The sequence below is a fragment of the Callithrix jacchus genome, chromosome X, assembly GCF_049354715.1.
Source record: "Callithrix jacchus isolate 240 chromosome X, calJac240_pri, whole genome shotgun sequence".
Taxonomy (NCBI): domain Eukaryota; kingdom Metazoa; phylum Chordata; class Mammalia; order Primates; family Cebidae; genus Callithrix; species Callithrix jacchus.
Window position 1 is genome coordinate 136,501,445 of NC_133524.1, and position 22,536 is coordinate 136,523,980.

The window sequence follows — 22,536 nt, forward strand, 5'->3', positions numbered from 1 at the left end:
GAATAGCAAGTCACATTTTACAAAGCAATTTTGATCCCTTTCCTTATTTGCCCTGCCACACACAGTCTTATAGGTGAGAAGAAAAAGGATTAAGAGAGAAATGTGGCAAAGCTGATGCTTTAATTCAGGTTTCACTTCATTTTCCACTTAATGAAAAAGAAAATACACACCAAATAAAGATCAAAGACCAACAGGACTACAAGACTACCAAAACATAGAGAATGAAATGTAGAAATGCAATGAGACCAGTTTCAGTGGAGCAACTTTTGTTTCTTGGCAGTCAAGGACAGTGAGGTTTTTCAAGAAAGAGGACTTTCACTAGGTATTGTTTGCAGGCTGAGCAATGTAAGAGGTGTAGGAAAGTGGTGTGTACGCATACATCTTTGGAACAAGTTTCAAGCTACTGCAAAATCCCTTCGTGTTTGATTACTTAAGAATCAAATGGGTTCAGTGGGTTGAAGAAACAGACTACACAGACCATACATAGACTACCTTCAATGCATGGGTGGCATCAAGCACACTGCCAAGCACAAAGTAGACTTTCATTATGTACTTGCTGATTTGGCTGGACTTTTAGTTATACAGTAACAAGATACAGTCTCATTAAAAACTCCTAACACGTATCTTACCCTCCCCAACTAGGTATTGCCATAAAATACCAGCTGAAGAAGAAACTAGAAACTTCTCTCCCATCACCAAATTGCTTCTGTATTAATGTCAAACTGAGACCTTTCCAAAAAAGAGGCTGAAATAATCAATCATATCATACCAAAGTTTATTGATTACATCAAACAAAAATTTCTGTAATGGAAAAGGCAAGTTGCAGTCATAAAAGATGGCATTCACATTCATTTTAGAAAGCAACTACACAGATGTAAAAAATTGCTTAAGTGAAAAATGTAACATTGCAGTCCCATTTTGCAAGCTCAAAAATGATTTTGTCAACACGCATAAAACCTGCATATTTATGTACTGCATGTTATTAAAAAATTCCATCACTAAATTATTATGAATTTTGCAAAGTTAGGCTTACATTTTTACTGTTGCTGGTGTATATGTAGTAGATATGGAATGAATGTTTTCAGTTTGGTAAGTAACATTGTCAAACAATGAACAACAGTTGTGAAAATTACAAAGACATTTTGATAGCTCAAAATTATTCAAATTATAGGTATATGATCCTATTATTAAATTTTTTCTCCTTTCTCTGTTACAAATAGGGTGATTACATTGTAGTGCTAGGAATACTGCATGGTTTGTTTCAGTTCTTCAATCTGCTAACCCCACACTGGCCATTGTTTTCCTCTTCAAAAAAATATCTTTTAAAAAGGAAAGCCAGGTTCCTCTCAAGGATCTAGGCCATGATATCATGTATCATTGCCATTCTGAATTTGAGCTGCAGTGTTACAATGTAATGCATAACTGAGATATAACTCTAAATCCCCCTTACTTTTAGTCTTTCTCTCTGGCTGGGCTGAATTTTACATGTAACCAGTTATTTTTCTACTAGATTATTCTGTGAACCCTCTAATGGTACTGCATTAAACAAGCCTCTCTACTGTGGCTCTCGTCTGTATTCACAGTTCCCATAGATTTTATGTAAAACAACAACAATAATAATATAGTAACAACAACCATAAGAACAAGAACACAAACACAAAATATCAAAAGTTTTCCTGGGTAGACTTTTTAGCTCTTTGGAATAGGCAAAGAATACAGAGACTTTGTTTTCAGCAGCTTACCTCAAATACGGGCTACCAGAACACAGCGCACTTAGGTAAGTTGTGAATGACATGTAACAAAATGCTCAAAAATAATACTGATAAATGAGAACAAATGAAATAATGAAAAAGGGTCCATAATGATGGAATGGTTTCTGATAACTGAAATTATGGTCTTTTCTAGAATTTAGAAAGAAATCATATCTAAACATTAACACAAAATATATGTGGAAGAATCAAATGTGCCACATGGACTATATTAAATATAATACATCTTAACTCCAATACTTTTCCAAATCAAGGTACAATATAAACATTAATAGTACAGGCATGCCAGAAAGATCCCAAAAAAACCAGCAGTCAAATAAATATGGTCACTTATATCTAAAAAACTGTGTGTTTAACATTGAATGAAGACATTTCACATTTATGTTTCAAGTGAACTAATTAGAAGGCTACACCTTCCTTCTAGTTCAGCTAGTCAAAAACTTTACCAAGGTCAATCTCATGGTTTAGAGTTAGACCACTGCCCTGTCCAAGTTAACTAAGAGACAACATTCATTTTTTCACAGTCATGGCTCTGTAAGCTGAATCACTGTTTTGGGATGGATCCTTCCCCCTTTCCAAATTGGCCAACTTTAAGAAAAAGCACTGCATATATGCATAAATGCAATCTCTTTCAAATAAAAACCGTCAACAGTTTAAGCGATTCCTTTTCCTTTTCACATAAAATTATAAAAGGCCGATGTTCAGAATGACCTTTATTTTTATATGACTATGGTTTAAACCACCTTACTGCAGATCCCAGTAAAATCGACACTGGAAAAATCTGTTTATTTCCTACTTTGGGGGGCTACTAAGTGATTGGAAATGTTTTATATTTTATTTTCAAGTCTAGTAGCCTTACACCCATAAGTGGGGTATAATTCAGAAGAACAAAAAAAAAAAACAATCTTTTTTATATTTCCACAAAAATACCCGTAAATTAACACTTTCCACCTAAGTGTTCAAGGTATTTTTTGGCAAGAATATTCTACCAAGACATAAGTAGCATGTGGGTAAACAGAAGGGATTAACTATTCTGTCTGATACATTGATACTATTTAGTCCTTCTGTATTTTCAAGTATTCCTTATGCACTTTTGAAAAAAAAAAGTTTAAGATGATCATTCAGGAGGAACAAGAAATGTGATCCAAATAGTCTATTTCTTCTGCCAGGCAAAAAAAGTAGTACTAGCAAAATCTATTCATTCTCATTGCATAACTTCTACTTTATACTATTGTATTTAAATCCATTCACAAAGTTCATGGGTTAAAAGAGCACCCATTTGATAGTTATATTATTCTGTCTAAAGCCAGAATTCTAAGTATCCTTGCTTTCAACTTTCATATAATTCTTAACTTACAGCTTTGGCCATAAAGGCTACTTACAATAATTATAAATGCTTAAGAGAATCATTTGGTATTTTAATGAACATTTATTGTGAACTCTAGACATGAGAGTGGTTTAGTGTGCTGCATATCGAGTATCCTGAGATGATAACTTTTTGTAGTTGTTTCTTCATACTTTCTGTTTTAGCTGTAACCACTGTCAGTATGCTTGTAGGACAATAACACAGGCAGTTCAAGATTCAGATTCTGAAAAATGTAAAATATAGAGATTTAAAAGATTTTAATAATAATGTGAAACCATCTGTTTAGCATTTTCAGAAGTAAATCAAGTAGTAAATTTTGTTAGGAGAGTAAAGCAACTGTCTTAACAAAGTGCCAAGTTTTATTCACATGCAGGGGAAAAAAAGAGTGACACTATAACCAGATTTTAATCCTTCATTTGTCAGCTGAATAGATTCAGGCTTGCTTTTTGCTTTTGGATTGTTCCAGGGTTCTCCTAATACTTTCTACCTCTAGGATTATCTACCATAGCAGCGGTTTACCTTGCTATGATCCCTTCTCCTCTAGGCTGGGAGGTCCTTGTAAACAGTAACGTTTTATTTATCTTCTATCTCCAGCACCTAGTATATAGTTTTTGCCACACAGCAGATGCTCAGGAAATGTTTAATGAATGATTACTGTTTTTTTCTTGATGTGTTAATTGTGATAGAGGAAGTCTAAAGATATATTCAGCTTTGGAAGATTATTGTGAAAATACTCTTCTTTTTTACTGAAAGAAGCACGTTGCCCCCCTACAATATGGAAGTTAATTTTCCTTTTGGTAGATCACACATGTATGAGTCAACTGATTCTTCCGTTTTTTCTTATGCTTCATCTTTTTGGAAGAGAAACCATGGATGTTTCCCTAACAAGTCTGTAGATTCTTCTCTGTACTCTAAACATCATCAAATGCTATTATCAGGACAGTGCATGACAGACAAACTGATCATCAAGTGTAAGTCAAGTATGGTAAGAAATGGAAGTCGTATGTCAAAACAGGGAGCCTAACTGATTCTCCACCCTAAAACTCAATCTTTTTGAACCTGAGTAGTGGAACGTCTTAAGTAGTATGCTATTTTCTTCCCATTCTGGGACACCTCCTTTGCCATGGTTGGACTAGAAGTTCATTAGAATACCTTCCATTTCTATTTATGTTCCACATTCTCCAGAACCACTAGTAGGTTTTCAGGTAGCTCTGCAGGGGGTCATGGTGACTCTAACCAAAATAAGGTTGCCTATTCATATTGAGAATGTAACTCACATTGAGTGAGTAGTTAGGTAGTTTTCTTACCAACCAAGGGACATACTAGATGCCTAAACTAACTGCTAATTATTGTCCCTGGAGGAGAAATAATGCCACATGAAAATCTATTTCTGGAAGAAATAACTACATTAAAAATAAGACAATTGTTTTTAAAAAAATACTTCCTCAGTTCTATGGTATACATTGTAGGAGATAAGGCCCTGAAGAGGTCAAAAGCAATAGCAGTGTCTTCTATCCAGCCCAGTCCCCCAAACCACAGACCAAGCTAAAGAGAGCAATCCAGGGGGATACAAAATTAACCAGAAACAATATAGCTAAAATGCATCACACAGCTTAGAGCAAAGCAATCTGGGACAAAGGGGTCAAAGAATTTGAAGGCTACTTGTGAAGCAGATTCACTACTATGGGAAAACATATGCAGGTAAGTTGTTCAAAAATGGGTAAAAAGATGCTAACTTGGCAAAATGAGCCTGCCTCTAAAATAACAGTGCAGATACAGACTGTGATGAACTCTAGGAGACAGGAGAACCAATGGATTCAATTTATTAGTTTAACTTATATTCTTTGCCAGAGGGTGGTGGAGTTGACAGCTAATGAAAAAATACAGGCCTATGCGGTGGACCCACAATTATTAGCTTCAAAGTGAACTAACCCACAATTTTATTCATGATGATCATTAATTTTTATGCATGCATGAAAGATGGCCCCGCTCTAAGCTGTGTAGAATTGTTTCCAAGCTGAGAAGCTTGGAAGCCTCATTCATGAATTACTCTGAATTTCTATGGATGGATAAAAGACCTCCAGAGGTATGGGTTGTTAAAGGCCCCCACTGAAGGAAATACAGACTACACATAAGGAGTCATTCTGAGTTCAAGGGTCCCTCCCATAGTAAATCATTTCCTCCCAAATACTTTTTGGGGGTAAGTGAAATAATATAAAGTGAATTTAATCATTTTTTGAAATATTAATTACAAAGCATTTTATATAATTAGGCAAGGATCCCCCTGAATGGCTACAGAAGATTTTACCTCTGAAAGTTGAAACATTTAGCTTGAATAAAACTTGACATTAGAAAAGTTATGATTAGACTGGTTCATTGGTATCTATTAGGGGACCAGACATTTACAAGGATGTAAGTCTATACAGTACCTGCAAACACACAGACACAGCACATGAAGGAACAAACACATTTAGTTATTTTCACATAATTCCCAAGAAAACATGCAATGCTAAATTGACTTGATGTTATACAGATGCAATTTTGGAATATTTATTTTTAATTTCCCAAATGATCTCTATAAATAGAAGTTATATTTCCTGATCAACATTAAGAAACATTTTCACAAGATGGTCCTGTCATGACAACTTTCCCCTTACAAATTAAATATGCTGTATCAACATTTGGCTCTAAAAAATATTTAACATTTCGACGGGCTTAGCAAATTAAAAATGCATATTTCCCCATATTCCAAGTAATGCATCTTTATATTTTTGCAAAGAATATTGTAAAGTTCACCACACCAACAGCAGAGAAATTAGAGAGTGATATTTTCATTTTTTTCTTTATAATGCTGTTAATCTGTTTTTTTAAAGCCAGCCCATTTGTTTAACACTAGGTACCTGTTACAGTACATTAGATTCATCTGAGAATGTTCGTAAAAGAAGAGGTCTGACTGAAGGTCTGGCGGATAATGAGTCAGATGCCCTTCTACAGCTCAGATTACTCTGTAATAGTGAGGCAAAGATACTTAACTCATTTGAAAATTGGTTAACCTACCTGGCAATTAAAAAAAAAAAGGGTAAAAGAAAAAAGAAACATTCATTTCCTATAGACTACTATTCTGGCCAAAAATACAAATGATTACACTATATAGTAAATGTATAACATTCAAATAAATACACTCAAAGGCCTAAGAAAGTCTCCAACTCGAATTATTTTTGTGGTAGAAGTAACAGACAACAGTAGTATGTGGCAAACGGGTTTCTGGAATGGCACTGGTAAGTAATATGGTAAGATGAATCAATATGGTTTGATTAGTAAACCTTACCATCCTTTTGGTGAACACCTCTGAGAGTTGTGCCGGTGCTGTGAGTATATCAAACAAAGAGATATTTGTGCAAAACATTCCTGTCCTGGTGAACAGACTAGCTCTAACACACCATGGCTACTGCATATCGTGGATCAATGAAGACTATAGACCCATAGTTCAAGCTTTTAAAAATTACTTCCTCTTCAGTGTGACAATTTGGAAGGTAAACAAATGATTAAAAGAAAATGACAAAATGCTCTAAGTATCAATAGAAGATATAAAATGAGTCATGAGAAGTAATTTTTCATAAAGAATCAGAAAATGGTGTCAGGCAAATGAGAATGCAAGCAAGTTGGTACATTAAGAAAGGAAATCACCTTATTCACTCCAAGAGAAACTGTGATTGCTGGAAGTTTGAGAAAGCATGAAGATAGTAGATGTTCCTGAGGAAGGGAGGCGTTTCGTTACCTTGTTCACAATTGCACAAAAGGTGGAAAATTGCAGTAGAAAAAAGAGAAATGCAGAAACCAAAAAAAAAAGTAAATAATCTCTCAAATCTAAGACATTTAAAAAGAAACCTTGAGAATTTGAAGCCGAAATGATATGTTAGTTTTGAAGACATTATTTTCTGAAGTAAAAGCAGAGTCAGACAGGAATAGTCTATTATTATGTGCCATCTACTATTTCTCTACTTATCAATTTGAAATTACTTTGTTAATGGGAAAAAATTGACTATTTTAAATAAAATAGCTTTAAAATCTACTTCCCATTAAAATAAGACTTATTTCTAATCATTAATTCACTATCCAAATTTGTTCAAAATCCACTGGTCAAAGAGCTATGTCCAGGGTCCACTGTCAATCACCAAGCTATCTTGAAGTAATTATCTCCCCTATCCAACCTCACAGATACCATATGAAGGGACTGACTGCTCTTAAGCAGCTGCAGGATAAAAATCAAATCAAAAAGAACAATGGGAAAACATTTGCTGATACCACATTTCAGTCCCATTTGCCTCTGACCAATGCTTAACTTCCTTTCTTACAACCTAATTTGATTGGTTTCCCTTTTTTTCTACAAAGTCCTCTTTAGAAAGGTAGGCTAAATTTTACCTAGGTAAGGTATTATTTTTTTCCCCTTGAAACACCCAGAAAAGTAAAAATTGATACAGTTTAACTAGCAAACCTAAGGTTATTTTTTTTCCTTCTGATTCTGTGCCTGAAATTGCAAGGAAATTTACAGAGTCAGTTTTGGCATTGCCCAAGCAAAACAGAAGATGAGTGGTCAACAATGTGGATGAGTTAAACAACTCTGCTAATAAAGATTACCCATATCGTCTATGACTTAAAATGGGCTTAGAAAAAGAAACCAGCTAAAGTAACGTATGTATCCACAAGATTCTAATAAACAAACTTTTAAAGGTAAATAATTTATTCATGTTTTGATAACCATATTTTTTTGTTTGTATTTTACCTTAAATGAAGAAAGTTGGTAGACATGCTGGTAGAATGCAAATTATCAATTGATAAAGCTAGAGAATATTTAGATTCTAAGAAAAAGATTTTAATTGTTTCTATCTTCTACTTTATGGGCAAAAACCCTGCAACAAGATTAGCATGATATCAAGTTCCCCCACCCCCGTGTTTAATGCACAAACCTATCTATTCAAGACTGTAACTGTAAGCATGTTTTGGTGTGCTCAAAAACTTGTGTCCAACCATCAGAGATAAAAGTATTTCTACGAAGCAGAAATTTTAGGAGTTAATAGATTAGGTGTTAAAACTACTTTATAAAGGAAATGAAAGTACAGAAAGCAGGAGAAAGCATGAAAAGAGTAACTAAAGCAATAAAAAAAATGATATAGTTAGCAACTGGCAGTGGGGTGGGGAAAACAGGTGACAATGAGCTAAAACAGAATGAAATTTTCACATTCCTTTGCAGTCATCTAGAGAGCTTTGACACCAGCTCAATTAGCAGTATGTCAAAGAGGCCAATGGATAAAGGCCCATCTCAATTGCCACGACATTAGGATTAAAATTTATTTTTGTCTAATCCATCTATCAGGGCTATTGCCCTCTGAACCCATGGTTGTATATAACGCTGTAAGAATCATAATAGTAATCATCATTATTATAATGTTCAACTATATTCTCCAAAATTTCCAAAGTGCTTTCTCTGGAAATTTGGCTCAGACCATTGACATTCTTCCCTTCCCTGTCTGCCACTCTGAAAGAGCTCTCTACATAATAAAGTATTTATTCCTGTTTGTGCTGATATGCCATGCTAAGCATGGCCATGCTGCTGGGTGCATTCCCATTAAATTATAGTCTTCTTATGTCTAGCAGGCTAAGTTAAGTCTCCTTTTTGAAAAGGAGACTTACATGAGAAGACTTCACACAGGATATGTGGAAAATTTCTCCACTGGAAATGAGAAGTGGTATTTGCTACTTGGCCAGAAAGTCCAGGCATATTTCATTGATTTACAGACAGCTTAGCGGGGACACAACTTTTTGAAATACAAAAATCCTAAACTTTAGTTTCCCTTGAGGTGTTATCCTGCTGTTTTACTGTCCAGTGCTCAATGATAGTTTCATCATATACCATGAGCAGCATTGCTATGCAGCTTTGTCACTTGATAAAGCTAAAGAAAAGCTCTAGGATTCTTAATAATGAAACTTTGGAAAAAATTAAACTCATTGCTAAAAATACAGCCGATGGATATATGGCTTAACTACAACTGAGTTAAACAGCTGAGAGAACCTATTTTTGAAGACAGTGTAATTCTTTGCAATACTAGCATTATAACAGAACTCAGTTGCAGTGGAGGCTGCCATACTAGCGATTTTATGGAAGCTTCAGGAGGTAGTGACTTGCAATAGCTCAATTATGTTAAAACAAGCCATATCATTGATTCTGCTATTCTGTTTAACACCTGCTTACAGAAGGATTCCATATGAATGCTCCTTATAACTTAACTAGAATGAGAGCTCCCTTGTGAGCTAGGGCCACATCTGATTCATCCCTGAATTACTAACACCTAGTACAGCAGCTAACTCATGCAAGTTACACTGAATTGAACAGAATTGTTATAATTGTTAAATATAAATAGCTTAGCTTCTTTCTTAAATGCTATAGAGACATTTTCACCACACACTGCTAAGTCCCCTTCTCAAAGCAGTTGCCAAGACCCATAAAAGAACAGCATTGGCAGCTGACATGCCGCATTTCTTGCTATGTATAAAGTGTCCATGATGCTTATTGGTTGAAGTCAGGGATATCTTACTACTCTAGGTAGAGACATACATTTTACCCCATTAGGGGGATCTATCAGGATATGGGGCAGATCCTGCATCTTTTGCCTTTCTTTAAAATGAGGCCAATGTCTTAGCAAGGAATATTGAACAAAGTAGGAAATCACACAGAATGTCAGACTGTTGGTCACTGAGCATAAAGACTAAAATATTTGGGGGAAAGTAACATACTCTTTCTCCTTTATCTTAGAAGTTGGCCTCTGCCTCTTTGATATAGCCAAATAGGGCCTTATGTAAACAGAAGAGCCGTGGCTGCCATGTTGCAGTAGGCCTTTATGCATTCATATTGCACTATTCTGCTCTTGCATTTTTTTACAAGAAAAAAAAAAAGAGGCAGCACTGCTGAGTGCCCACAACATTTTGTCTCATTTGCAACTCTCGAAATCCCGCAGATTCTGAAAAACCATTTAGCCTTTCAGACGTTGGATGTAAAGAGAGATGTTCATCAGCAGGCGGTTCAACAAATGTTTATTGGTTCAACAAGGGTAGGAATAAATGAATGAATGATTGCATGAATGAAAATGATTATGGAAATTTTTCCTGGTTGTTCTAGCATATCAGCATGCCTAGCTATAGCACAGACACTAGAATTCCTCCTATGCTGGACATAACCCATAACAAATTTCCTGCTAAACCCCTGGCAACAGTCTATGCTGCTAAGTTAAAAAAGGATGCAGTCCCAGAACTCCATACTTTCAACAGAAGTTCAGAATCTGTATGGAAAGAAAATGTTCTAAGTCTTTATCTGTGACTGCTTAGTAGTATCCCACAATTTAGTAGTCTATGTAAGAGTCACCTCCAGCCAATGTCTAACTTTTTAAAGAGAGGGCCTAATAAGGAAGAAAGTAAGTTTGAAGGTTTTGTTTTCTGAGATTTTTCTATCATCTTGAGACCATGTAGCTGGGTGTGAGCCATTATTTAACATGAGCTCCGTTACCTCAAATAAAAGACACATTTAGGATCACTCCAAAGTGTACTCCCAAATAAGGAGGATGGAAGAGCAACTTGGAAATCCTTCCTTGGAAAATTCTCTATTATAAAAAGCCCCAAATCATTTCTTATTGCAACATATTTTATTTGGTTTCATGCAAATTGCCACTTGAGACATTCTGGGTGGAGTCTGTTCTATCAACCTGTTTTTATCCCTGTTCAACAGATTTTAAGACATAATCAGGTATTTGAATGCTACTTTTCCATCATAAAACCAAACCCCAGACTACAGTGAAGCAGTCTAACTAAACTAACATTATTGTGTCCAGTTCCAGCCCATAAGACATGCAGAAGCAGGGAGTTAAGGACAATTCTGGCCATCTAACTACACACTGACTGGCCTTGCATATGAAGAATCAATGTACCCTATGTTAATTCTCTTGTTTTGATTGGGGATGACACTGACTTGTAATGTGAAACTCCTCTTTTGCATTTCTAAGCACTGAAGGTTTTCCTACTCTAATCATTTCAGATCCCCATGTCTATGTAATATCAACCACTGGATTCTATCAATTCAATAGGGAAAACCAAAATCATCATGTAACGGTTTTGTGGATAAACTGGTTGGCAAATTTATCAAATAGGTCAGGTAGTCATAGCTTAGAATATTACCTGAAAATACTGCCTTGGAGGTATTTACAACTACAAGATCTAGTTGATGTCAATACGACAGAAACAGTTGCGTTTAACAAAATCAGCTACTATTGGCAGGAATATGACATATTTAATTAGCCTGTTGGTCAAAATCTGCCAAAAGTTTTATTTTCCATGCTCATCTCCCTATTGCGCTTTAAAGGCTTTTTAAAAAACGTTTAAAAGATATCATAATGAGGCAGCAAAGAAAATAACTTCTCATTCCCATAGGAAATTTACAATTTAATAGGAAAAATAAAAACACACTCACAAAACTACCTTGAATTTTTATGAGTGTGTTCCAGAGTGTAAGGATGTAGAAACCACATCCAGGGAATTCTCTTTGGTTCAAATATACTGTTGGACAGACAGGGCTAGAAGCAACACAGAGATTAAGCAGCACTATAATTAAAGGAAGGGGAAAGGTTTGAAAGAAGCAAATTGGTTTATCAACTGAAAAAAAATCTGCAAACAGCCGACAGGGAAATTTCTAAGTTTAAAGTGGAAATGTTGGTGTGGAAATTCCTAATGTGAAAATTCTAGGCTATGAAATAATTTTTTCCTTTTAAAATTCCATATGGAGCATATGAGATACTCCATATGGATTGCTAAAGGTCACACAGAACACTATTAAGGAATCTACTTACCACCTGCATTGGATAACGAAGTTTTTACTATACTTTTTATGCAGAAGAGGAAATTAAGTGATGAACCTGTAAGGAGGGGTTTAACATGCTGTAACTAATGTAATTTTCTAAATCAGGTTTTTAGTTCATGGCAGATATTGAGGCCCCTTCCAAAAATCAGGTTGTAAAATAAACTTAGTTCTTACCCGGGCACTTCTTCGTCTTACATTCTTTAATACTATCAGAAGAATCTCAGGGAAAAGGCTAATAAATATTAGAAGAATTATAGCCAACCATGTGGATACAGAAGACAGCATCTGAGCAAATACAAAATACATTCTCTGTTGCTTGAGAAAAGGCCTGCAGTAGAAAGAAAATACATGATGGAAAAACAAATCAAATCCTGTCATATGAAATAGAAGTTGAATTGAAATATCCTTTGTATTTTAAAAGAATCTTCCTTATACATATTAATAATTTTCTCTAAAATATCCCAAAAGTAGTAAACAAATTTCGTTTACCAAATGTTTGAAAAAAAAAAAAAAAAAAAAAAAGAATGATAATCAAAGGAGAAAGAAGATAATAAAATGCATTTGACTTGAAAACAACCAGGCAATCAACTCTAAAGCTGTCAACCGGTGACTATTTACGTGCATTAGAAAATGCTGGTATTTCAAAAGCATTCAAGAGAAATGATGACTCATTTTTATCCTAACAAGCATTTTATTTCCTCAGCTGTTTTATTAAGATGGAGATGGATTTGTGTTCTGTATTCAGAAATTTAAGACATTTTTATAACTCTCCCTCAATAAAAACACGACGTAAATATAAAAAGGACAGTAAAAGTTTATCGTCTCTCTCAAATGGAAGGAATCTACCATTGTCATCTACAAATATATATTAACAGTGTGTGCCAAATAGGTTGATACAGAGTGGAATATTGCTAATTGGACATTAAGCCTTAGAATCCAGAAATCCAGGAGGAACTTTTATTCTGAAGTTAGATTTCATTCCAAGTCATCCACTTCATTGTTAAGTGGCCATTGAGAAGCACGGCCGTTTCCCTTCCCTTCTGTCAGAGCTGAACCACAGACAGCCTCACTTGGTGAAGCTATTGTTGTTCAAAGGTGAGGGGGAAGAAGTTGCTGCTTAAAGAGAGGATGCAGAACAGACTGCCCTAGGATTAAGAGCTCTAGGTAGATAACTATGGTTCCTGTTTATAAGATGACACATCATGCTCGCTGAAGATAATTTGATTTCTCATTTAAAAATTAATGTCCATGCACCCTTACGTAACATGATAAAACTGAGTTTGTGGCTCTACTTATGTGAAAACTAGATTGTGGAATAAAAGAACAGGGAGGTGAAAAAATTTATGAGGCCTGGGCTACACAAGCTTTCTGGGAAATGTCTGCCACACAGAAAAGCCTTCTGCAGGACTACCTCACTTGAATTCTGAAGATCACCCTGAATAATGTTCTAGGCAGTTAACTGAGCCATAACAGGGGCCCAGGTAACAACTGGTAGCTAGTCACAGGTTGTTCCTTTGCATCATACCCTCTGACTAATGTCTCCAGTATTTTTTCTTAACCTCCATGTCATCTACGGAGTTTTGTCGTAGGGCAGTAAAAAACAAACACTATTATTTTTGGATGTGGTTTGGGGCTGGGAAGTCATCATTCTCACTACCCAACCCCAAAGAGGGGTGTGACTCAATGCCTCAGGGTAGAACATGTCCTGATACATTAATTGTGACCACATTCAGCTGAAGTTTCACATTGTTTCTAGTCACATTTTACTGGTTGCTTTATAAGTTTATATTCATGTAGTGGCTCAACTCAACTCTACTTAACAATAATACTTCAGGCAATAAAATAAAAAAATAGATTAACATTTCACTTGTAGTATCACTAATGAAAAGAAACAGGTGTGACAATATCATAATCATTTAATGGATTTATTTTCATCAATAAGGAATAGACTGTGGAAAGGGTTGGAAATGAGTTTGCCAGAAACATTTTATTCTTGTAGAAATTTTGCATAATTAGTTCAAATGCTGATTACATAGATTCATAGACAGAATTACAGTACTCTGGGCAGACATACAATTGTATACGGTATGTTCTTAATAACTTTGATTTACTTGTATATTATTCAAGAAAACAGAGACTTCTTTCAGCTTCACTGCTCTCAATTACCTATAGAGGTACCAAATATATGCTGTAATTATACTTTTTAAAGCTGGTACTTCCATAAATGATTAGGTTTCTCATATTTTTATTTCTTAAGGTTTTTATTTTTGAAAAGCTTTTCAAATAGTAAGTTTCTTCTAATTAAAACTCAAGGGACATAAACATAGGCCTCACATCTGTGTAATAAAACAGAATATTTTGTATGTAAGATTTTGCTCAAAGCAATGAAAATATGTACTCCTGAAATCTTATCGTGTGGCTTACTCTGGCCATGCTCTCTACTGCTGGTATCCTTGTCAGGGGAAGCCATGACTAAAAAAGAAAAACTCTTAACATTTAAAAACAAAATACAGGTTTTTAGGAGTAAAGAAAGGAGATGCAAATATATAATTTCCCCGATCACAGCTTGTGTGTCCCTCAATGTACTCTAATCTCCTTGAGTACAGTCTAGTCATCTCTCTATCCCATAGAGTCCCAAGCACAAAACTGATTCTGAACAAACATCTATTGAACCAAGATGAACTAAATGAACTTTAAGGACAAGCTGCAGAGCCTGCCTTTCTACATCTTCACACCCCCACCAAAACAGTGAGATGGTGATTTCAAAACATAACCCTCTGAGTATTAAGTAGCATATATCCTATACATTGAGCACATGTGTAGTAACATGAATGACAGTTATATACTATAAAGAGAAAACAGGGTCCAAATGGACAATAATGCATCTGTTGGCTAATATATCAGGTAAAAACTTCACAGGATGAATATTTCCTCTGAAAATCACGAGAGGTATGCTAAAAACTAGTTTCACTGGAGAGATGTTTACACATCTTCAAATAGAAAGAGTTGGACAGGGGTTACCAAAGTGAGGTCTTCTGCGTGATTCTTGCAGTGTATATACTGGTATTTAAAATCTTACCTGAAATCAGTAGCATTACCAGCTAACAAGTAACCTTCAGTCCATTAATATTAAAGATCTGCCATCTTATATAATCAAAACTTGAAAAGTATAATGAATGCTTATATATATAGTGTACATTGCTCACACATGTACAATTACTCACCAAATAATTCCTCCCCAGAAAAATGAGAAAAATACATAGAAGGCTAAAGAACCCCAAATCACAAAGTGATTTATCCATGTCCAGAATCGGGTATCCAAGGCAAGCTGAAAAGATGCAACACAAAAGATTTCATGATGGTTACAAATTGCACCAGGCAATATGCTACAGTATCTGAAAACTAGTACACAATGATACCTATGGGAGGATCTAGCTTGGGCCAGGGATCCAGAGGAGAGTGGAACTAAACAGAATCCACGTTTTTCAAAGAACAAGGGTGAGAAAGTTGAGCTCTGCCCTAAGGCCTCTAAACTCTGGAGTACAGGCTGGAGGTGTAATCAGGCTAAGTAGCTAGTAGGTATAGGACTGCAGATCTCTCAGTACTGGGCAATGGATAAGGAATGAAGTAATGGCAATATCTAGGAGGCCCAAATTCCAAGTCCTTATGCAATGGCGGCCAGGAAGATGATGGCAAAAGGAGACCTAGCTGGTGGAGGCAGATTTGCTGAAATGAAGTAGGAGATGAAATGCCTACCTAGGAAGGGTAGACAAACCAAAAAATTTTCAAAGGTGTCATGAAAGCTCAACACAACAGACAAGAATCGCTAAATACAAAGGCTCTATACACCTAACATCATGTAGCACTGAATCATGGGTTTGACTACGTAGTGTATCTTTCAAATTGCAAAACCTGTATCTATTCCATTAAATTAATAAAACGTTGAGTTAGAGTTTAATCTCTTCATATTTCTGCCAAGAATAATCATGTTTTCAGATTGTGGCATCTGGGATTTTTAAATGTGATCTAAAAACAAAAGTATGGTCTATTTCACTTGCTTAAAACATGAGCTAATACCCAGAGTAGTTAATTTTTATAGAGGACATGGTGTCTTAGTTTTGTTACTTGCTGTGACACCTTGGACATCAGCTCTCTGTTATAGTTTCTCATTTATAAACAGGATATTGATAACATTGTTAATGTAGCTCAGTCTTGAATTGCTACTCTTCTGCTTGCTAGGGAAAATACTAATATGAATACAAAGATAATACTAATATTAATCCAAAGAGGAGGGAGTGTAAGTCTTTGAGATACACTGGAAAAACACTGTGAAGGCCATTTGGAGGCCCTTAGGCTATACACAAGGACAGGGGGAAAAAGGAGGGGGGAGGCACCCATTTCAAATTGGGATACTATGAGACATAAAAACTGAAAACTAGCCCTTATTGTAATGAGCACCATCCTAAGTGTTTAATATGTATTCGCTAATTGACTCCTCAAGAAACCCTAAGAAGGGTAAGTGCTACTTTTATCTCAATTTTACACAAGAGGAAACCGAGGCACAGAGAAGTTAAAGTCACTTGCCCAAGGACACACAGCTAGTAAGTGGCTATACTGATATGAACTGTAACATGTCCTTTTAAGGTCCTAAAATATTACTGAAATAGATGAATAAAGCAAACATATGTTAGCTCTATCTGGTATGAGAAATAAACCATGAAAAACAATTTAGAGGGAAAGCTGAGAGAGATCCTTTGACAATTATACTTCTGAATTCTGGTTCTAACCCCTGGGGATGCTGGAATTCATTTAAAGGTATTTACTCATGGACCCCATGTGAGGTGTTTATTATTAGAATGATAAAAATAATTTGATTATGCTTTCAACTATAAGAGACTCCCAAATCATGGGTGTCAAGGGTAGCAATCAGTGAGGTTTCACAGCATTATCATATGGCTGTATGTCAGTGCCAATGATTTTGCCAAAATTACCTTTCTTTTGTTTACCTGCACTACATTCTTAAGCACTCTGTCACTAACATGGGTAAATTTTAGTGATTAATTCAATTTATACATTTTTTAATTTTTCTACATTTATTTTTAAATTAAAAAAATACAAATAAGAGACAGGGGTTCACTATGTTGCTCAAGCTAGTCTTGAACTCCTGGCCTCAAGTGATCTGCCTGCCTTGGTCACCCAGAGTACTGGGATTACAGGCATGAGCCACCACATCCGGCCATCAACGATGAATACATTTTATAAAACGTTACTACTATCAAGCCCTTTTTCACATATATCTTGCTCATATATACCTATTTTAGGCCCGAGGTTCTTAAACAGATGTATAATTTTTAGAAGATTCAAGTACTTAACATAAAAACACAAACACACATGCACGCACACAAGCACACACTCTCTCACCCACAACCCGTTTATATGCCACTTAAAATAGTAGTAAAGAAACAGATTTTCACCATAAGTATGATATTTGAATTTTTTAAGTAAAACAAAATAAAGATGATAATATACTGGAAAAAATTAATCAAAAATAGTATACAAATACCCAAATCATTAACATCATACACATTTTAGTAAGTATTAAGACAAAGACTTTAATAACAACCCATAACAAAAATAAAGATTAGGAGACAAAGAAATGGTATATTGGGATAAGACAAGAAAGTATTACAGAAACAGTGTTAAATATATGTGAATAAGTAAAAATCTAACCTTCAGAGTTACAGTGAATACTAAGACTGTAAAAACAATGGTTCCGAAAGTCCAGTTTCCGTATACCTGAAAAACATTTAATAATTACATGTACCATGTATATGCAAGTATTATCTGAGTTTTCTTTTTTTTTTGTTTTTGAGATGGAGTTTCGCTCTTGTTACCCAGCCTGGAGTGCAATGGCGCGATCTCGGCTCACCGCAACCTCCGCCTCCTGGGTTCAGGCAATTCTCCTGCCTCAGCCTCCCGAGTAGCTGGGATTACAGGCACGCGCCACCATGCCCAGCTAATTTTTTGTATTTTTAGTAGAGACAGGGTTTCACCATGTTGACCAGAATGGTCTCAATCTCTTGACCTCGTGATCCACTGGCCTCGGCCTCCCGAGTAGCTGGGATTACAGGCACGCGCCACCATGCCCAGCTAATTTTTTGTATTTTTAGTAGAGACAGGGTTTCACCATGTTGACCAGGATGGTCTCAATCTCTTGACCTCGTGATCCACTGGCCTCGGCCTCCCAAAGTGCTGGGATTACAGGCTTGAGCCACCGCGCCCGGCCAGTACTTTTTTATGTTAAAAAAAAAAGCCAAGTTTAATCTTGTGGGTAACTGCCAAAGATTTTTGTATGAAATGTTTAAGGAAACAGCTAGTCAATAAGATCAGGCCACAATGCCAGATTTTCCTGTGATCCTAAATTTTCACGAACAGATACACCCCACCTGTGGTTGGCAGGGTTTACTTCTATTACTCCATGCAGCATTAAACAGGGAACTCGCTGGTGTGACAAAGGCCAAAGAAAGCAAATACTCTACTAACAGCAATGTTCATCAAAACAAGTCATTTGAATGATTCATGTCTCTAAAGAATTTGATATGGGATTTACCTACAATATAGAACTAAACCTCTCAAATGAGCAATAATTTGTAGACAAATGGATTGACATTTTGTTAAATGAGTCTTTTTTTGGGGTTGTAAATACAAGAGCTGTCAGCATGTGCACATCAACGAAAAGCAGATACCATGTATAAATCCAAATGATGGCAATGAATGGCACATATGCTTACCAAATGTTGTCAAGATCTGAATGCATAACATTAAAACAGAAAATGAGATGTAAAAGGTTTTTTAAAAAATAAAAACAAAAATTAAGATTAATAGAAGCAAAAAAAGGATTCACTCAAATCATATATGAGTGTTTTTTTCTTGCTAATAGTAATTCATATACTTACCGTAATTTTAGCAAACATTTAGAGGGATGGTGACATATACAATAAAACCTTATTAATTTGGACTTTGTGAACTCAAAATGGGTAACTAATTAAACAGATGCTGAGTTGATGTTCTCATGCACCACCTGGAAAGTTTGCTGAGCAAATGATTCACATCGACTATAGGAGAGTATCTGCTACTTTGGAGCAAACTCCTTTTAAGCAGTAGCCAGCTATATAAAATCTGCCTGCCAAATAAAACCAAAATAAAAAGTGAATTTGCACAATCAGTTATAAACCTCAAGAGGCCGGAAAATCATCAAATCAAATCAATTTTTCTTACTGGTGGGTAAAGCGGACCTGGAAAACTGATGTGATTTTCCCAAGGGCTCACAGGATTTGGCAGGACACTCTTTGGCAAGTGCTACATGTGACTACTTTAAAGTAGATCTGTGTTTCCCCAACAAGTACTTTGTGATTAATAATTTTCATGGGTTCATACTAAACTAATTTTTGTCCAAATTAGAGAGGTTTTGATTGCAGTGTCTAATTTTAAAGTACCATTCAAATTCACTGAACCTATTTTTCTGTAACAGGACATAATACTCAGTAAATTCTTTTTGAATCTTAGCTTTGCTTCACATTATCATTATAAAGAATGAACAACCATAAATGAAGAATCTCAGAAATAGCAAAGGAGAACATAGTGAAAGCAGTATGCAAGGTAGTGTTTTTGGTTTCCTATTGTGTGGCTGCAGGAGGAAGGCCTCACCTGTCCCCCATCACTAATTTTCTCTTAGAGTACAGAGAGGGCAAAATGACCCCAGTGCAGCTGCTGAATGAGATAGTCATGAGCTGGGAAGACATTGGCAGGACCAGAGTAGCCTTTCTGGAGAATACTGTGCTTCCATTGGGAAGAGAATTTCCCTCTTCACCTATTGGGCAAACACTCCAAATATATGGCAGCTACCCACTTTAGCTGCAAGCATGGAAGGCCACCCTGAATAAGAACTGAGTGCAGCCAGGCTTTACTTTAAAATGGGAAAAACCTTTCTCTTGTCAAAGAGCAGGAGTCTGAAGTCCCAAGAACTCTGTTAATCTAGTAAAAATTACGGGCAAGTTAAGGTTCCAGAAAGATTGCAGATAAGCTCTCTAGTTAGCCATGCACACAGAAAGTGACTTCTTATTTCACTTCTATTGTTCTACAGAAGCTGTGAGAACTAACTACTGTATCTTCAGAAAAAGTTTGTAAAATGATTACCTCTAGAGTATGTATATGACAGATCCAGTGCCTGTGGGAAAAAGATAAGCCATGCTTATGACACCAAAAGATGTAATGACAGCTTCTTTTTACCTTTCCATTTTCTTCTAGGGATGCAGTCTGAAAAAGAAAGTAAGTCCCAAAGAAGAACACTGTCCCTTCAAAGGCAGCCAGAAATGTCCAATATAAGAAGGGGCTCAACTGTAGCATGGCATTGCCTGAAATTTTCCTATTGAGAAATGGGAAAAAACATTAGTAAAACTTTTCATTTAAACATACAGTGAAATGTCAAAGGTGGGCATGGGGTTTGACCCTGCTATAACGAAGGGGACTACCCTTAATGGCCTGACAGATTTTTGGTAAAGGGTCAGACTGAGCCAAAGGCTGACCTTCATGCAGTCATCTCCTGACTCAGCCACTGGAGTAAACTCTTTAAACTCTTCTAAATTTTTGGCCACTTACAACAATAACATCAATAATTCCTTTGATTAATGGTACTTATATGCCAGGAATTGGGCTAAGAGTTTTACAGACATTAACTATTTTTATCCACATAAAAACTACCTGAGATAGGTATTATTATCACTCAGATTTACAAATAATGAGGAGCCTCAGAAAGGTGTAACACAATGGTTCCCAAACTTTGATGCACTTTGGAATCCCTGGAGGATCGTTAAAAACTACTAAGGCTCCCATCTTCATTCTGATTTAATTGGCATAGGCTGTAACATGGAGGTCAGGATATTTTTAAAGCCCCCCAGCTGATTTCAATGTGCAGTATAGTTTGCTAGTGTAGCAGCAATGCCAAAGTTCACTTGGTTAGAGACAGAGCTAATATACAATCTTGGATTGACTTGACTTCAGAGCATATGTTCTCAATCAAGCTACCAAGCTTTCCAAGAACAATTAAGATATTTCTTTTAATCAAGATTTATTCCTGGAAATCCAACCTTTTTTTTTAGGTCTTATGGTGCCCTTTATATTTTTCCATCAAGTCAAATAACATGTTTGGAGTTTTATAATGATACTCTGATAAATGGCAGGTGGACAGACTACGTTTAAATCTGTCAAAAACAGCACAAGTCAGAATGCTAAATAAGGCTACCATTTCTAATGGAGCAGAGCTGCAGAAAAAGATGGGTTTGTGCATGTGTTTCTTTTGGATTCTATTTCAAATTGCTCTTAACATTTAATAAATGATATCTAATTAGTCAAATAACATACTTGTTTCTAATACCACCAAGAATGTCACTGGGCTGTATCAAGTAAGAAACACCTTTGTAATGTAAATGCAACTGATCCTTGTTGAGTTGGTATTCAGTACTGTGGGATTTCATGAACACATTGCAATTACGCAACATTTACCTACTAGGATTTCCAGGTGCATTCAGCGATCTGAAATTTAGGGTATGCTGTCTGTCCTAGAAAAATGGCAGAAAGAGGTAGCTGCTTCCCAGAAACAAGTTCTCCCTACAGCCAGTAAGTCATGTTTCCAAGACAACTAGGAGCCAAAGGGAAGGCACCTCCGGTAAAGATCCTTGCAGGCACTGCCCAACAACTGCCAGCCAATGTGGCTTTTGACAGTCACTGACTTGAGCTAAGAAAGGGCAAAAGCAGGAAGTGGTCCCTGTATTTACATACCATTGACAGGAGTTACATCACATTCAGTGGGGGAAAAGAGCAGGAGAAGCATGATATGTTGAATTATAGGTCAGGCTTTCTAGCTGCACTCGATTGAAGAAACTGTCAAAAACCCAAGAATGGGGCAATTAACATGAAGGAGAGCATAAGAGAGAATCAAGATCTGGGGAGAGGTTGATGAGCAGCACAGGCCTGAGCACCTCCATATTATGGTAGGCAGCAGGTATACCAGAACCCTTTTGCCTTTTAATGCTGTAGAAGAAACAAATTACACCTGCTCCCTCTATACTAGTTTATTTTTTACATTTTTCTTAAAAATACAAAAACATCCAATTATGTCTTCTTTCACATCAAAGTGTTTGGAAGTATCCAAGTTACTAAATCACCAAAGGTAAAATCTATAATACGCTACACAATGCCACTGCTAAAATTAAGTGGCATGCTGTACAGAGAGCCATAGAAGAAGACCAGGGCTTCATGTTCACAAAGAATAGTCAGAGTAATGAAGCAATCTAGAGTCTGGTGACAGGCCAAGAGCAATGTCTTGTCAGAGAAGGCATTCACTACTTACAAGCATGAGGTCAAAGAGAAAAGTGGCACTTTGGGCTGGGCAATAGGTATGCCATAGACTTTATTTTTGCCTCAGATGTGGCAAGTCTATG

The 22,536-nt window shown here is 36.1% G+C and overlaps 1 protein-coding gene across 21 annotated transcripts in view; it reads right to left on the reverse strand.

Moving 5' to 3' along the window:
- Nucleotides 1-758: 758 nt before the first annotated feature.
- The window catches only part of ATP11C (ATPase phospholipid transporting 11C (ATP11C blood group)), a 212,635-nt gene continuing 190,857 nt past the window's right edge, over nt 759-22,536 (reverse strand). For 6 of the 21 annotated variants that reach the window (XM_035289143.3, XM_054251233.2, XM_054251232.2 and 3 more), the window contains 6 exons: nt 20,327-20,462; nt 17,768-17,833; nt 15,262-15,365; nt 12,212-12,365; nt 6,036-6,140; nt 759-3,358 (listed from right to left, as the gene is read on the reverse strand). In XM_035289143.3, the coding sequence (XP_035145034.1) occupies nt 6,039-6,140; nt 12,212-12,365; nt 15,262-15,365; nt 17,768-17,833; nt 20,327-20,462 (562 nt within the window). In that variant the 3' untranslated portion in view covers nt 759-3,358; nt 6,036-6,038. Of the gene's footprint in view, nt 3,359-6,035; nt 6,141-6,463; nt 6,502-6,822; nt 6,914-12,026; nt 12,093-12,211; nt 12,366-15,261; nt 15,366-17,767; nt 17,834-20,326; nt 20,463-22,536 lie in introns of all 21 variants that reach the window. The other 15 variants (XM_035289151.3, XM_078362673.1, XM_035289149.3 and 12 more) reach the window with 6 other exon arrangements.